The 16,139-nt window shown below is 43.5% G+C and overlaps 2 protein-coding genes across 11 annotated transcripts in view; one reads left to right on the top strand and one right to left on the bottom strand.

The window, feature by feature from the left end:
• Nucleotides 1-10,662, top strand: part of ptk2ab (protein tyrosine kinase 2ab) — an 84,840-nt gene extending 74,178 nt beyond the window's left edge. For all 9 annotated transcript variants that reach the window (XM_063199776.1, XM_063199771.1, XM_063199766.1 and 6 more), the window contains 6 exons: nucleotides 1,149-1,202; nucleotides 3,771-3,810; nucleotides 4,711-4,817; nucleotides 7,447-7,602; nucleotides 8,341-8,421; nucleotides 10,387-10,662. In XM_063199776.1, the coding sequence (XP_063055846.1) occupies nucleotides 1,149-1,202; nucleotides 3,771-3,810; nucleotides 4,711-4,817; nucleotides 7,447-7,602; nucleotides 8,341-8,421; nucleotides 10,387-10,614 (666 nt within the window). In that variant the 3' untranslated portion in view covers nucleotides 10,615-10,662. The remainder of the gene's footprint in view (nucleotides 1-1,148; nucleotides 1,203-3,770; nucleotides 3,811-4,710; nucleotides 4,818-7,446; nucleotides 7,603-8,340; nucleotides 8,422-10,386) is intronic.
• A 2,885-nt stretch (nucleotides 10,663-13,547) lies between these two features.
• Nucleotides 13,548-16,080, bottom strand: LOC134448709 (prostate stem cell antigen-like). Of its 2 annotated transcripts, none has more exons than XM_063198362.1 (3): nucleotides 15,887-16,080; nucleotides 15,307-15,395; nucleotides 13,548-14,623 (listed from the first exon to the last, which is right to left on the bottom strand). In XM_063198362.1, exons 1-3 carry the CDS (start codon nucleotides 15,898-15,900, stop codon nucleotides 14,400-14,402), a joined length of 327 nt encoding a protein of 108 aa, XP_063054432.1. In that variant the 5' UTR covers nucleotides 15,901-16,080; the 3' UTR covers nucleotides 13,548-14,399. The 2 variants fall into 2 exon arrangements, with proteins under 2 accessions (XP_063054432.1, XP_063054431.1); XM_063198361.1 differs by having other exon boundaries at nucleotides 15,307-15,423; nucleotides 15,887-16,078.
• Nucleotides 16,081-16,139: the final 59 nt, after the last annotated feature.

Here is a 16,139-nt window from a genome sequence, read left to right as displayed (position 1 = left end):
CACACTTGTGCACATACACAAACGGCTTTCCCATAGTCATAGAGTATACACTACACTCACATAAGATCATAGACCTCACATGGAGCCTATAGAAGCTGAGGAATACTTCAGCAAAGACCTGGTCTGCCTCCAAAATCCATCACTGGAACAGTGAAACACATAAAGTACACACAATTTAAGTTAGAACGTACCAGTGGTAGCCCTCACACTTGGACCATGGCCAAGAAGAGGGCAAGGGAGGATATGTCTGTGGATAAAAGAAAGAAAGAGGGAGGAGAAAAGGGCTGGGCTGAGGAGGGAAAAATTGGATTGCTCAGTTGTCAGTCGTTAGTCAGCCACGGCTCATATATGCCCAAGCAGGAGAGAATGAGTTATGTAGAAGCTCTCGTCACGGGCCGCTGTCACTCTTCAAGTCCCTGCTGCTCTGGACACTGTTAATGGAAGTACTGGCTCTTCAAGCCTCATGCGCATTCAGAAGAAGACGTCCTCACGCTGCAACGGACGAAAGGATGCTGATGTTCAAGTCCTGCTTTGGCAAACTGGTACAGCAGCAAGTTTGGGGCTATGGAAGCAGGGTGGGAAACCTCTGTGGTAATGGATGGTAGAGAGAGGCTCAATATGAATTTGAAGTTGTGCAGATTCTGATGCTGTGTGTGAGAAGTGGCTGGTTGGAGAAAGATGTGTGTTGCCAGAAATGGTCGCCACTGATGATAGTTTCCTGTTTGTTTCTGTGCTATATTTATTCGTCTTGCAAAGTGTCAAGACACAAACAGTAATGGGAGGAAATTGCTTGCTTACTGTGCGCGAGACTTGAATGTTTTGTCTTCCGATGTTACAGAGGGGGGAAATTGTGGTGTTGGATATGTGCAATAGAATAATACACAAAGTGTAGCATAGTTTTGCTTTTGTCATTGTTTATGTTTATGTTTATGTTGTGCAAAATGACTGATTTTTTTAGAGCAGATCAACAAAGGAATAATGTGCTGATTAATTTAGTGTTTCTGTACACGTAACACCATGTGAAAATAACCTGAAATAGCTGTATGCAGGACACTGTATTACGATGACTTAATATGTGATTTTCTGAGTAGTTGTTGTTGTTAATTGGAATATTCCTTTGTTATATCTCTCTCTCCTTCCTTCACCAGAAGCCTGACTCGAGGGGCAATATTGACCGAGAAGACTGTAGCCACCAGGGCCCGGTAAGTTTCTGAAAATCCTTTTGAAATTTGTTTATTTTTCCTCATGCCAGTTAGTCTCTCTTTCTCGCCGTTTTCTCTCCCTCTCCCACAAGCTCTCACTCACTCTCACACACACACACACACACACATACACTCACACACACTTCCTGGCATCGTTCGCTGGGTTAGATAAGGCATTTGACGGACTTTTGCTTGTTGCAACAGTGCTCACAGACTGCCTGGGGCTTCGGTGTGTGCAGCTTTGGACACACGCATGTGGAGGGTGTGAGGAGGCAGTTGAGGCGTCAGCCTGACTCATGTGTACTGTGGAACACACACACACAGACACACACACACACACACACAGACACACACACACACACACAGACACGCACACACGCACACACAGACACGCACACACGCACACACACCCTCAAGCCTTCCCTCTCCTGCATACTCATGGGAAGAGGAAGCGTTTGGGTCACGGCAGTTCAAGCAGAAGTAAAAAATGTAATATCCCTACTTATAAACAGTCATCTTCATAAATAAATGAATTGTGTCGAGGGAATAATAGCTTTGAACACTATTTGTTTTGCTTGTCAACAAATATGGAAGTATCGTTTCCCCAGCAGTAATTGTGCTCAGATGAGTTTGTCTGCATGTGTGTTCTCAAAGGATATTAATTTCATACTGTGTTTGGACTCAGCTGAGTGCCAGATTGTCACACATTGCAGTTTCCCTCTGGGCTCCACTCAAGTACTTGAGGAGTCGGAGAAGAAAAGTTGTCAGTTATTTGAGAACTGTGAAGTCCTCAAGCAGACCTGATGTGCCTAGAATGTGATGCTACTGATCTCCGCTCCACTCCTCTATTTGAGGAGTTAGGGAGACGAGGTCAAGGGCTTTGGTGTTTCTTCAAGGGAGAAATTAGATGTCATAAAACCTTGGTCCACAACAGTACATCTACGCTTTGATACCTATATTCTTAGGCAGACCTTAGATGATTAAACCGGCTTGTTTAAATGTTTGGGATGCTATTGTGCATCTGTTTTTTTTTTTCCTTTCACAAGTCTTGGTTCTTAAAATAACCCTGTGCGTGTTTATAGTCGCCAGCAAGGTTTCCCCCACTGACACAGAATTGATGCAGCACCAAAAAAAAGTATCAGCAGCACCAGCAGCGTTTGACTCTCTGGCATGTGAAATTACAACCTTCACTGAGAGTGCTGGCAAGTATACAGAAAGAAGACTCTGTTTACCAGAGCTGTGGGCGAATGTAGAGGGGAGAGGGAGAGGGAGAGGGAGAGAGAAATGTGCTACTCCTCCCAGGAATGAGGTCCTTTCTAGTGGGATCTCTACCCCTCTCTGTCGTTTCCCAGACCCACCAAAAAGGGCTGTGCCACCCTCCACAGGCAGGCAGCCCACATGAAAAGGCACCGTCATGCTGTGGCGTGCTCCTTTTTACGGCACACTTTGCAAGAAGGCGTCATAGGCGTCAGCCTAACCCACTCACCCACCCCTTTTCACCCCCACCTCGCTCATAGGCGTCACCCTCGCCCGACTTACCTACTCTTCTTACTCTTACAATCTACACCCTACGCCCACCTCGCCTTTCTGAAAATCATTACATGATGGGGTAGATGGGCGACGTATCAGTGATGGTTTGGGATTGTCATGTCAGAAGATCCACAAATATTATATGGCTGCGTGGAGTGAAGTGTTGTAATCTGTTTTGGAGACAATCTGCTTTTCTTTGGGCTTGGAAAAGCTGCCATTGTGCACAGTGAATGTTGCTGGGACAATTGGTGTGTTTTCCACTGATGTGCCAGGCCAAGGCAGTCTGGTCTCGCCATACCCTCCTAATTTCATGGCCAACTCTGTTTGAAATGTGCGCCGGATTTTTCCCAATCACTAATGCTTGTTCGTGACATGTAATCCATGTGTGTAATATGCATGTAACATATAGCATGGGTACATCATTCAGTCATCACAGCAGCCTGTAACCAAGGGGCCCCAGGCCATCTTAATCCGGCCCTGCCCTGCCTGTACTGTTAGGCGAATGCCAGGGTGCTGCTTGGCATTGAGTCACACTGCGGAGTAGGGATGTGTGTGTGTGTGTGTGTGTGTGTGTGTGTGTGTGTGTGTGTGTGTGTGTGCGTGTGCGTGTGCGTGTGCGTGTGCGTGTGCGTGTGCGTGTGCGTGTGCGTGTGCGCGTGCGTGCGTGCGTGCGTGCGTGCGTGCGTGCGTGCGTGTGTGTGTGTGCATGTGCATGTGTGCACACACAAACATCTGTGGCATGTTGACTATTTGTGGCCACACCACAACAGCACTGAGGGGGACGCCTAAACAGAGTTTCCATGAAAAGACACAAGAACACAAACATGCCTATTCTCTGTCGTTCGTTCTGTCTCTCTATCCAACCCCCCCTCGCCTCTCTCTCGCTCTCTCTCACTCACTCACTGACACACACACACACACACACACACACACACACACACACACACACACACACACACACACACACACACACACATGGAGATTTGACACTGCAAGTTGAGATGTTTTGTAATTGTTTCTTTTTTTGTTTATTGACAGACGGGAAGCCAGCACATATACCAGCCCGTAGGCAAACCAGGTAAAAAAAATAAACCCAGCCAGTTATTTTTCCTATTGAATCGCTGTGCCTCATTAGTGTACTGTATATCAGCATTACACCAGTGTTGCTGTGAACCGTTGTTCTGCTCCTTTAGAACTGCTCCTACAGCTCATTCAATCATCAGCTGTGCTGACATAACAATAGCGCACTAGAACAAGACGCTTCCACTTTTGCTGAAAGTCTTGGCATTTTGTATTGAAGACAGGCTCTTGATTTGAAATGTACCATCCTTATGTGCTGCCTTTAATATCAGACTGTCCACTTGCAACTTTAGCTGGTGTAGTGCAAACAAGATCCTTTGAAAGAGATGCCTGATCTAGTTCTGTACTGAAACATTGAAACAAATATTGACTGAAAAATGCTGCAATGGTAGTGCCAGCCTGACTATTGCTGAGCCAGACAAACCCCAGACTTCTCATTCAAACAAAAGCAGGCATGTTGAGGTTGAAGTAAAAGAAGTCCTGCTACAGTGCATATTTGAATTCCTACCACAGTGCACCTTTGTTCCAGGGCATTGTACTGTATTAGCAGATTGTAATCAGCACAACTTTTTTTTCATCAACCAGGTAAATTAGCTGCTTCCAGGGAAATTACCATGCGAAGGCAGAAGGAAATTCATGCCTGTTTTAGCCCAAAAATAGTCGAACATGGATTGAAGTACTGGAAATGAAAGGAGGTGGTTGGAATGCATGTGGAAAAAAAATACATCTAGGTATATATTGCTGAAAAAAAAAGTTGAGCTCATCCTGTGCTAAGGTCAGATACAGGGCAAAGTCTGATTTCAAGTTTCAGCCTACATTATTTCTCTGAACCGGACCTGTGATAAGAAGTAGCATAGATTAAATGGTCTCCTTTAAAGTGTCCCATGCCCTTCCACAGAGCACGCAGCACCGCCCAAGAAGCCCCCACGCCCAGGAGCCCCCAGCAGCCACCTGGGGAGCCTGGCCAGCCTCAACCCCGTGGAGAGCTACAATGAAGGAGTGAAGGTAGGCACCCATGCAGACTGGCGGCAGTCTTGGCAGCAGTCTTACTACAAACGCACATCAGACGTACTGTAGGAAGTAATACTGTCGATCTCTTGTGCAAGTATGGGGGATATAGCATAGAGAGTAATCTGTGTTTCCTTCGTGTAAAGCGTGTTTGACTTTTTTTTTTACACTTTTTCTTGCCCACGCTTGCACATGCACATGCATGCACGCGGCCTACACACACACACACACACACACACACACACACACACACACACACACACACACACACACACACACACACACACACACACACACACACACACACACACACAATGTATGATGGATGAATTGCAGCATAACCCAGGAAAACACTCCTGCCTAAGCCACACTGGAGGAGACGCATGCCAAGCCTCAGCTAAAGCAATCCCAGCTGCTGAGAACCACCCGCCGTACACACACACACACACACACACACACACACACACACACACACACACACTCCATACCAGTGTTACATACACACGTAGACACACAAAAAAGCATACCAAGGCTCCACACACCCAACCCGTGCACACACAAACTTAGCGCTGACTTCACACAAAGCTTGTACAAATAAACCCGGCTCAGTTTCACTAGTGCACTTTTAGTACACACACAGCTAAAGTCATCCCCAGTACGCATAAACTCGCACAACTGGTCTGAATACGCATTCTCTCTCTCATAAACAATGCTCAGCACTCGAGGAGCAAAACGGTTTCCATCGCACCCTGTTATTAGGGAACCCACAGGAAATTACCCCCAAAACAATGTACACCAAGCAATTGAGTTTCTGCGGAAAAACCGCCGTCCCTCACAACCAAAAGTGGCTGCCAAATAAAGCAGGATCATTTTTTAGAAAAGTGTAGTGCAAAGCTACAGAAACGCAGTTTAAAAACTTGCAGGTCTTGTGTTATTGTGGTGCCCATGAATAAAATGTATACTTCACGTTGTATGGATCCTCACACTGCCGAGACCGGTCTGTTTATATTTCTTTTCTTTTTCATTGTATATCTCTTTTTTATTTCCTTTTGTCTTTTTCCTTCTTTGCTTATGTATTTCTTGTGTGCTCCCAGCGCCCGTCTGTGCAATTTCTCTCTGACGTACACAAGCATGCAGACATGCACACGCACACGCACACACACACAGGCGCGCATGCAACCTACAGCAAAAACAGTCATTGAATGTACCCTTACGCACGCAGGCTGATTCTTGTGTGTTGAAGCATGTTTAATTTATGCCTGATTTTGACTCTGTAATAATCTCTCTCTCTCTCTCTCTCTCTCTCTCTCTCTCTCTCTCTCTCTCTCTCTCTCTCTCTCTATCTCTGTATCTCTATCTCTATCTCTCTCTCTCTCTCTATCTCTCTCTCTGCTCTCCATTTGTTTCTTTTTTTCTTTTTCTGTTCTCTGTGTCATTGTTTTCCTCTACTGCCTCTGCGTCACTGTTGTTGAACATAGCCCTGGAGGGTAAGAGCACAGTGTGTGTCTGTGCATGTGTGTGTCTGTTGCTGTCTGTTGTTCATTTCCTACTTGCCCATTTGAATCATCTTTTCACCCTCATCTCATCTCATGTAGTGATTTTTTTTAAAACGTTTAACTCCTTTTGCTCCTCCTCTCCCTTTATTTAGTGATGTCAGCAATGACTAGCAATATTAGTATCAGAACTAACAACGGTTGTGTTTTTTTTAGACTCTTAGACTTGGATATGCTTAACACCTAGAGTTTGTAGTGTTGTGTATTTTCAAGCATTTGCATCTTGGCTTATGTATGTTATTGTTTAGTGTAGTATGATTTTATTTGACAGTCGGTTCTTTTTAAGACATCTTTGTATTAATCCATTAAAGTCATGAAAAGTAGAATTACGGTTTGTTTGAGTACCTCAATTCATATCTAGATCCAGAGCCCTTTAACAGATGCTGAAATTACAGAAGGCTGAACAAACAACAGTTACTATCTTAAAAGTTTTAATAATTACCACAAGCTCTGTATGGTTACCCAACACTACCACCTCCTGGCTATATTGCACGTGCAGCAGCTGAGTGAATCTGAGTTCTAGTATCTGGTACATATAATAATGGAAGTCCATCAATAGGTTCCTCTGCTCCTCTACAGCCTCGGATCTTGTGATGCATGACTCTATTTGCAAGACTCAATTTTATTCGATATCTTGCAAAAACATTGTTCAGATTTTCACTTAACGTGTCTCCTCTGTGTATAGACTGGGGGAAAGACCCAGAAAGCTGCTCTGAGGTGCTTGACAGCAGCAGGGGAAACCTTTTGATTTGATTTTTTGATTTCCTCAATGGGAGGAGGAAAAAGAAGACATATCCTTACATGACAGAAGCTCCCTAGCTGTGATGTATGTTGTATAAAACAGCAAGGGAGCTTCTGTGGTGTGTGAATATTTCTTTTTTTTTTTTCTTAATGCGTTGCTTTACATCATGCTCCCACAATAATAGTTTTTTTGGGATTTGTGCACACCTCACACTTTTTCACTGTATGTGAGAAGGGCCTTGAACTGAGGGCCAAGCCTGCAGGACATGTATTGAAAGCCAAGCCTATGTGTGTTCTCTTCTGAAATGTTTTTTTTCCTCTGTTCTTCATAGATCCAGCCCCAGGAGATCAACCCTCCGCCCACGGCCAATCTTGACCGCTCCAATGACAAGGTGTACGAGAATGTGACGGGGCTGGTGAAGGCAGTCATCGAGATGTCGAGTAAGATCCAGCCTGCCCCCCCGGAGGAGTATGTGCCCATGGTGAAGGTCAGTGGCGTGCACAGGCATTTTGTGGGGGATGTGGAACTTCTGTCTGTCTTACTAGGCTACAGAGGCTATATATTGTATTGAGGCATTAATTCAAGCCTTTTTAGATGATCATATCCACATGGATCACAGTAAATTGTGACAACACAAATAAAAAAACACCTTTCATAAAGGCCATTTTTTGTCCAGTAGGGCAAATGGGCAAGTGCGCGTCTATGCTGAAGGTACCAACGCTCTGCTTGCTAAATACCTCAGACTAATTACAGGAATGAAATGTTTGCAACATGTTTATTGCGTTTTGCCGTGTTATTGGTAATGTCATTGTCTGACATAAGGACATTTTTTTAATCCCGTCGTATGTGCCCATGGTGAACACTGCACTTGGAAACAGCCACAGACATCTTACAAGACTGTTTCTAATGACACTGTGTGAAATACCAACAGAACAGATGCCATAATGTTGGTTTGAAATATTGCTACACTATACTGTGTACGCTGTTTTGTACTCTGTACTTTACAGTGGATTGCACTGTTTTTGTGCTTTCTCATAAATTGATTCTGTCCATTGCTCTTCTTTTGTTACTTTAGAGAGTATCCGCCAAATGTAAAGATATAATATAATATACAGGTTGCAGTTCCTGGTAGCATTTCAAATGTTAACAAACCACAGTGGCATGTCAGGTAGTGTTTCATGGTGTGTAAAATTCTCCTTTCTCCATTGCTTGTGTGCTACAACAGGAAGTGGGCTTAGCTCTGAGAACGCTCCTGGCAACAGTTGATGAGACCATCCCCACGCTGCCTGCAAGCACACATCGAGAGGTAATATAACGTTTATTTATTTTTTAGACTTGATTTGACAGGACAGTCCATGGTGGAGACAGGGAATGAGTGGGAGAGAGAGATGGTGTAGGTTCGGGAAGTCAGTGCGTCAGATTGAATTCATGAATGAATCTTTTGTCACCATCTGCACTGACAGTATAGTTAACATTCTGCTTAGTGTAATGTAATGCACAGTGCCTTCAAAAAGTCTACACACCCCTCCTCAAATGTCAGGTTTTTGTGATGTACAAAATAAAAGAAAGACAAATAAATTCACAGCTTTTTCCACCTTCAATCTAAACTATTAACCTGTACGATGCAATTGAGAAACAAGCATAAAGCTTTAAATGGAAACAATAGAAAATAAAAAACCTCAGTTAACATGGTTGCATAAATATACACACCCTTAAATTAATACTTGGTTGCAGTACCTTTGGGCTTGTCTGGGCCATTCCAAAACCTCAATATTATTCTAGTGAAGTCATGCTTTTGTAGACTTAGGCGTGTGCTTGGAGAAATTGTCGTTCTGAAAGATTAGCTCCTCTGCATCTTCACCTTTCTACCAGGGGGGCGAAGGTTTTGTGCCACTACCACGGCCCCTGTGAAAATTGTCATAATTCCCTCCTCCCTAATGAAGGCCCCAGTTACAGCTGAAGAAAAACAGCACAAAAGAACAATGCTGCCACCACCATACTTCATGTTAGGTATGGTGTTATTGCAGTGATGTTTTGTGCCAAACATACCCTTTTGAATTATGACCAAAAAGTTCAATCTTGGTGAGGTAAATTTCTCAAAAAATACTTCTGTAATCTCCCAAATGCATGTGGGAAGATGTGTTATGGTCAGGTGAAACTGAGGTTGAACATTTTGGACATAATTCCAAAAGGTATTTTTGGCACAAAACATCACCGCAATAGCACCATACCTAACGTGAAGTATGGTGGTGGCAGCATTGTTCTTTTGTGCTGTTTTTCTTCAGCTGTAACTGGGGCCTTCATTAGGTAGGAGGGAATTATGAACATTTCCACAGGGGCCGTGGTAGTGGCACAAAATCTTCGCCCCCCTGGTAGAAAGGTGAAGATGCAGAGGAACTAATCTTTCAGAACGACAATTTCTCTAAGCACACGCCTAAATCTACTAAAGAATGGCTTCACTAGAATAATATTGAGGTTTTGGAATGGCCCAGACAAGCCAAAGGTGCTGCAACTAAGTATTAATTTAAGGGTGTGTATATTTATGCAACCATGTTAATTGAAGTTTTGTATTTTCTATTGCTTCCATTTAAAGCTTTATGCTTGTTTCTCAATTGCATCGTACAGGTTAATAGTTTAGATTGAAGGTGGAAAAAGCTGTGAATTTATTCGTCTTTCTGTCATTTTTTTACATCACAAAAACCTGACATTTAAAGAGGGGTGTGTAGACTTTTTGAAGGCACTGTAAATGTTATGTAAACATTCTGAACATGTGGGGACGCAGTGGCTCAATGAGCTAAGACGTCATACCATTACGTCGGCATCCTGGGTTAGATTCTAACCCGAGGTCCTTTGCCGATCCTTCCCCCCTCTCTCTCTCCCTACTCATGTCTTGTCTCTCTCAACTGCCCTGTCTGATTAATGAAGGTGAAAAGAAAAAAACATTCGGTAACGCTTTCTTTTAATTTATGGTACAGTTACCAGGCGTATGCAACTGTTTATTTTCTGGGTAACAGGGAGAGGTTAGATGGTATCTAATAGATAACTTCTCTCTGTTACCCTGTTGTTACCCAGAAAGTACATAGTATTGCTGTACCTTAGAAGAAAGCGTTACCAAACATTCTGAACGTACCATTGTGCCGGCGTCCCGGGCTAGATGCCGGCCCGAGGTCCTTTGCCGATCCTCCCCTGCTCTCTCTCTCCCCACTCATGTCTCGTCTCTCTCAGCTGTCCTGTCTGATTAATAAAAGTGGAAAACAAACATTCTGTGCAGATCGAGATGGCCCAGAAGCTGCTGAACTCGGACCTGGCGGAGCTGATTGGCAAGATGAAGCTGGCGCAGCAGTACGTCATGACCAGCCTGCAGCAGGACTACAAGAAGCAGATGCTGACCGCCGCGCACGCCCTGGCCGTGGACGCCAAGAACCTGCTGGACGTCATCGACCAGGCACGCCTCAAGACCATGATGGGGGCCCAGCCTCCCCCGCGGCCGCCACACTAGGACTCATCTTTACTCGACAACCCTGCCAGGTGGAAGTGGAGGTGGAGGTGGAGGTGGCGGGGAGAGGGGAGAGCGGGGGCAAGCTCAGAGAAATAATCTGAACCGCCCTCACTTGCTTTACCAACAGAGCCATCGGAAAGTGACAGGTTTTTTTGGGGGGGGGGTTTTAAAGACCAAAAACCCTGCCACAACTTTGACCCAAACTGCTCGAAATCGGCTTGATTTCAATGAGACCTCAAGGCCAGTAGATCAGACGCTACGATGCCAAGAAACCTCCTTGGTTTCATGGACCAGGCCCGGCTCAAGGCAATGACGGCAGCTCAGCCTCCCCCTCGGCCACCACACTGGTAGAAATACACAGTATTTACACAGTAAGTTTTGCAGTGTTTTTTTTGTCAACACTAGCGAATGGGACCATGTACACTCCACGCAGAATGGTGTTGAATTCTGATGTCCTAAGTGTTGAATTAGCACAGCAAAAACACTCATAGCTGCATTCAACACTGTTCTAGACTGTATAGTCCCATTTGTTATAGTATTGAATTACTACTGTGAAATCGACTGTGTAGGACTCGCTTGCTTGCTAAAGCCAGTGGGGTGGAAGGACTGCAAGCTCGGACGACCCAGGCACAGATAAGGCGGGCTGTCTCGCTTTCTTCCCCACAAAAAACGGACTGCCTCACACCAGCATGTAAGGACTCTTGAATGAGAGAGAAAGAGAGAGAGACTGAGAGGGGGGAGATGATGAAATAGCTTCCAAGAAAACACACTACTGACTGACTTGTCCGATGAACTAATGTCTGACGGATGGAAAGGCTGCTGTAATGTATTTGTCTGTCTGTCTATCTGTCTATGTAGGATGTACATGTGTGTATATATGTATAGTGTGCAAGTTGACATGTATGTATGTATGGATTAATGGATGCACTGTAATGATGGATGGATGGTTGTGTGCGTGTGCGTGTGTGTGTGTGTGTGTGTGTGTGTGTGTCTGAGAGTGAGTATGTGTTTTTGTGAAAAGGCCCGAGTGGAGGCTGCTCTGGAGAATAAAATTAAGCAATCACCGGAGTTCAGGTGAGGTAGCCTGGATGGATAAACTGGAACGTTTGCACTGATTAGCCAGTGAAATCTTTTCACACACACACACACACACACACACACACACACACACACACACACACACACACACACACACACACACACACACACACACAATTATTATCAGTCACACACCTCATTTCAGCTCTGAGCCAGACCAACCTGGCACTCTCCCAAACAAAAACAAAAAAATCATGAAATAAAACGTCACAAAGTAATAAACGAGAGAGTTCTTTTCACTTGTAAACACATGAATGTCTGGAAGGTTTTTTATCATGTGTATTTGTACGTCTACACTGTGAGCAGAATTATTAGGCAGACGTGTTTTTTGACCATATTGTCCATTTCATGCATATTTTCCATCACCAATCTCTATGGATATGAACACCTATTTGATTTTAGCATTCCAGGTCATGCATATTTGTATAATAAGATGGGGGTGTAGTCGAAGGTGCCCAACACCTTATATCAGGTGTGCATAATTATTAGGCAAGTTTGTTTTCTTCTGGGAAAATGGGCCACAAAACATATCTAACAAACTCTGAAATGTCTGTAAACAATTTTGAAGTGTTCTAGAGGGATGTGGCTGTCTTGAAATTAGCAAGATGTTGGTCACGTTCGCACAGAACTATCAGATGCACCGTTACAAAGTCATCAGTCTCTTAAGAAATGTCACTGCCAAAGATTGAGAAGAATTTAACGTGAAGCTACAAAAAAAATATTACCCTGCAGTCCTATCATATTCCAGAACAGAAACCAACACCGAGTGTCCAAAAGAACAGGGTATTGAGCGCTCAGAGACATGGACAAGGTAAGATAGGATGACACCAGACAACCATTCAACAAGTTAATTAATTCAAGACTGGGTCACAAATACCTGGGGACAGAGTTTTCAAAGGTATTATGGACTTGGGAAAGTGACTCTTGACGGACAGGGTTAGAGAGAGAAAATCGCATTATTTACAAAGACAATGTTATTTATGCAGTAATCTGCTGGTATTTGAGTGGAATTTGGGAACTGATCTGAGTGTGCACATCACTGATCTAGCCACATGCTCATCAGCCTGGTCCATTAACAGTCACTTTCACTAGTTCATAAAACCATTGGAAAAACTGCCTAATGACATTTCTTGACCCAGTTTTGACTTAAGTTTCTTGTTGAGTGGTCTTCAGGTTTCAACCTGTTTTACCTTGGCCATGTCTCTGAGTGCTGAATACAATGTTCTTGTGGACACTCGATGTAGGTTTCAGTTCTGGAATATAACAGCACTGCAGGGTAATAGTTTTGTGGTAGTTTCATCTTCAATTCTTCTCAATCTGGCAGTTACTTTGTGGGCACATGGCATGTGACACTGATGGCTTGTAACGGTGCATTAGATGGATGTGACCAATATTTCAAGACAGCCACACCCTTCTATAGACTATTGTTTATAGTCTTTACAGAGTTTGTTAGATCTCCTTTGTGGCTCATTTTCTGAGAGGAAAACAAAGTTGCCTAATAATTATGCACACTAATTTTGCCCTGATATAGGGTATTGGGCTCCTTCGATCACACCGTCTCTTATTATACCAATATGCATGACCTGGAATGCTTAAATCCAGTAGGTGTTCATGTCCATAAAGGGTGGTGTCGAACAATATGCATGACATGGAAGATATTGTCAAAAAACTTGTTTGCCTAATAATTCTGCACACAGTGTAGATTTGTAAATCAAGATTGTCAGTACATGAATCCACCCCGAATGAATGCTCCTCATGGCAACTGTTAACGTCCATTATGTCACAGATATCTTAAGTTTGGATACCCATAGACACATAGCAGGCTCAAAGGTATATTGGATTACACTTTATTTTACAGTCCTTGTTACATTCATTACAGTTTCAGAAAGTAACATTCTGAACTTGCACTGTATCATAGGATTGGGTTGTGGGTTAGGTATATACATCAGTGTCAGAACATAATAATACATGCGCAGTAGATAAACTAAAAAAAGGAAACCGTAAATATTAGAGATATATTTTTATTACAGTCACATGTTGGTGGTGACTAGACTCATGTTCAACCAATTAGCTGTGTGGCTTCGAGATCATGGGACCTCACTCTGTCAGTTCCTGCACCACCTGGAATAAATCCCCATCTTGCTAATACAAAACCATACCAAGCTTTGCTCTTAGATAGAATTGTGCTGTCCCGGCCCCAGGAAAGAGATGCCCAGGAATTGGCTCCCCATTAGACTGCATGTATTGAGTGAGGGGGCCTTTCAGATTATTTTTTGTCCCGGGCCCTGCCAAAGCTGTCAGCAGCCCTGTCTATTAAGAACGTACACAGTTCTCTGCCATCTGTCATAGGCTATGTTGAAGAGCCACTTCAAGCGGATGGATGCAGCAGGCTACAACTGAATTAAAATAAAACAAAGGACATGTTAACAGTGTGTTGACACTGTTATATTTAAACACAAAGTGGTAAATGCTGACAATGATCAGTTCTGAGACTCCCTGAATGGATTTGTGATGTATTCGCTCAAAAAAGATACATAACAAAGACTTGCCAATTTTTGCCTCCTAAGCAAATGCGTTTAAATAAATATTTTAATGTTTGAAGTCATGGAAAAGTAATTCCAAGAATAGACATTTACGTGAGAGATGATCCTTTTGCAGCATGATCTTTTCGACATGATTAACTAGTCCTAGTCCGTGTGCATCAGAATGGCCATGAGCAGGCAGACGGTCGTGGGCAGCACCAGGAGCCACCGTGACAGGCTGAGGCCGGCCGCTCCGCTGTAGTTGCAGAGGCGTGAGTTACAGCAGTACACCTTGTTTCCGTTGCCGGCGTTGTCCACTGACGCGCCGGCCTGCGCCCCCAGGCACGTCGCTCTGCTGGCACACTGCTTCACGATGGCCGTCACATCGTCTGAGGAAACGACACGCATGGGTAAACACTTTATTTTACCATGTCTTTTTGTTGTTATTATGTATCAACATGTAATGTTATGTAGGCCCACTGTGTGCATTGTAGGTCAGATGGATCGGCCTGGACTGGTAATTTGTGTAGTTCTGCACAGTTATACAGTAGTACGTAAGCTCCACTAGATCTGGGAGAGCACGCATGGCTTTATCTATCATGTCCATCCTTGCCACCAACAAATTCCTACAAAAAACATTTTCTGCTAATCTGACTTTTTTTTCTGGCTCAAGACATCCTCACGATTCCAGACCTATGTGTGGGTGTAGTTCCACAAGGGGGCTCCAGAGCTACACTCACACTGAGGTCTGGTGAGAACCAGGCTAGTCTGGCATAGGCCAAGGGCATTTTCACTTGTGTGATTTGCCATCATAGAGTGGCATCACATTTTCTTAGCACATTTTCTTCTCTAGCAGATGATTACATTACACCTTTATCTAAAGTTACTTGCACTAAAAGTGCAAATCTGAATGAATACTTACAATTTGATGGTGGTGGTAAGTATTTGTGGAAAAGGAAACATTTTTTGAATGTGCATCATGGAACTGCTATAAATAATACACAGTGCACCTTTAAAATAAGTTGTTACCAAAATCTCAAGTATAAGGAGCCAGGGAGCACGCTGTACTTACTCATGGTGTCCACAGTGGCCATGCAGGTGTCGAGTGGCGGGTTGCAGTCTTGGCTGTTCTGGTTACACTGCTCATTGTTGTTGGTGGCGCTGCACACATAACATTTCAGTGTGTCCACTGAACGAGAGACAGCAACAGCATTTCACATGAGATCATACTGATATCTATCTATTTGCTTTCTTCAAAGCAGAGAGCTGAATTTATAATAACTCAGTATGTGGGCATGGAAGAATAAGAAAGCTCTAATTGGTCTGGAAATAAGTAATTAGCAGTGGTGGTGCTTATGCATTCTAGTGCCGATCTACCTAAAAAAATCTACCTAAATTTGAAAAAAAAGGATCTGAAAATTTAGTTCAAATAAAACTCAATGCATTCTAAATACCAATAATAGAAAATATTAACAAGAGTAAAAAGACAGCATTACTTTGCTTGCACTATTTCTTTAATTTGACAAATTGAAATTGTTTTTTTTACAGTGTTGTGCAAGCAGGTCAATATCAGTGCTTCAGTTTTGTACTTAATTAATTTAATTACAACCATTATTAACCAAAATGTATTAATTAATGTATCCTGCTCCTACCTGAATACACGCATAAAAAGAAGAGGAACAGCCTTGTGAGTGACTTCATGTCTTTGCCTGTTGTGAGTTGGTCATGGCCATGGGTGTGTGTTTGATTTATGTGACAGGTTTCTGGTTGACACCCTGTGGGCGTTCTTGCACAGACATTCTTCCTGTCTGTCTGACGGGATGCAAAACATTTTGGAATCACCACAGATTGTTATCTTCAGATGGCTGCATTCTTAGAGAACACACACTACATCATCAATTCACT

This window comes from Engraulis encrasicolus, chromosome 5 (assembly GCF_034702125.1).
Source record: "Engraulis encrasicolus isolate BLACKSEA-1 chromosome 5, IST_EnEncr_1.0, whole genome shotgun sequence".
NCBI classification, from domain to species: Eukaryota; Metazoa; Chordata; class Actinopteri; order Clupeiformes; family Engraulidae; genus Engraulis; species Engraulis encrasicolus.
Note: the sequence above shows the minus strand (reverse complement) of the source record. Positions and strands in the feature narration are given on the sequence as shown.

Bases quoted from the DNA above. Each gene is read 5' to 3' on its own strand.
- LOC134448709 (XM_063198361.1), bottom strand. From the start codon at position 15,935: ATGAAGTCACTCACAAGGCTGTTCCTCTTCTTTTTATGCGTGTATTCA. The intron at 15,424-15,886 runs GTAGGAGCAGGA...TCTCTCGTTCAG, and splicing joins CTTTTTATGCGTGTATTCAG to TGGACACACTGAAATGTTAT. The intron at 14,624-15,306 runs GTAAGTACAGCG...TCGTTTCCTCAG, and splicing joins GGCCACTGTGGACACCATGA to ACGATGTGACGGCCATCGTG.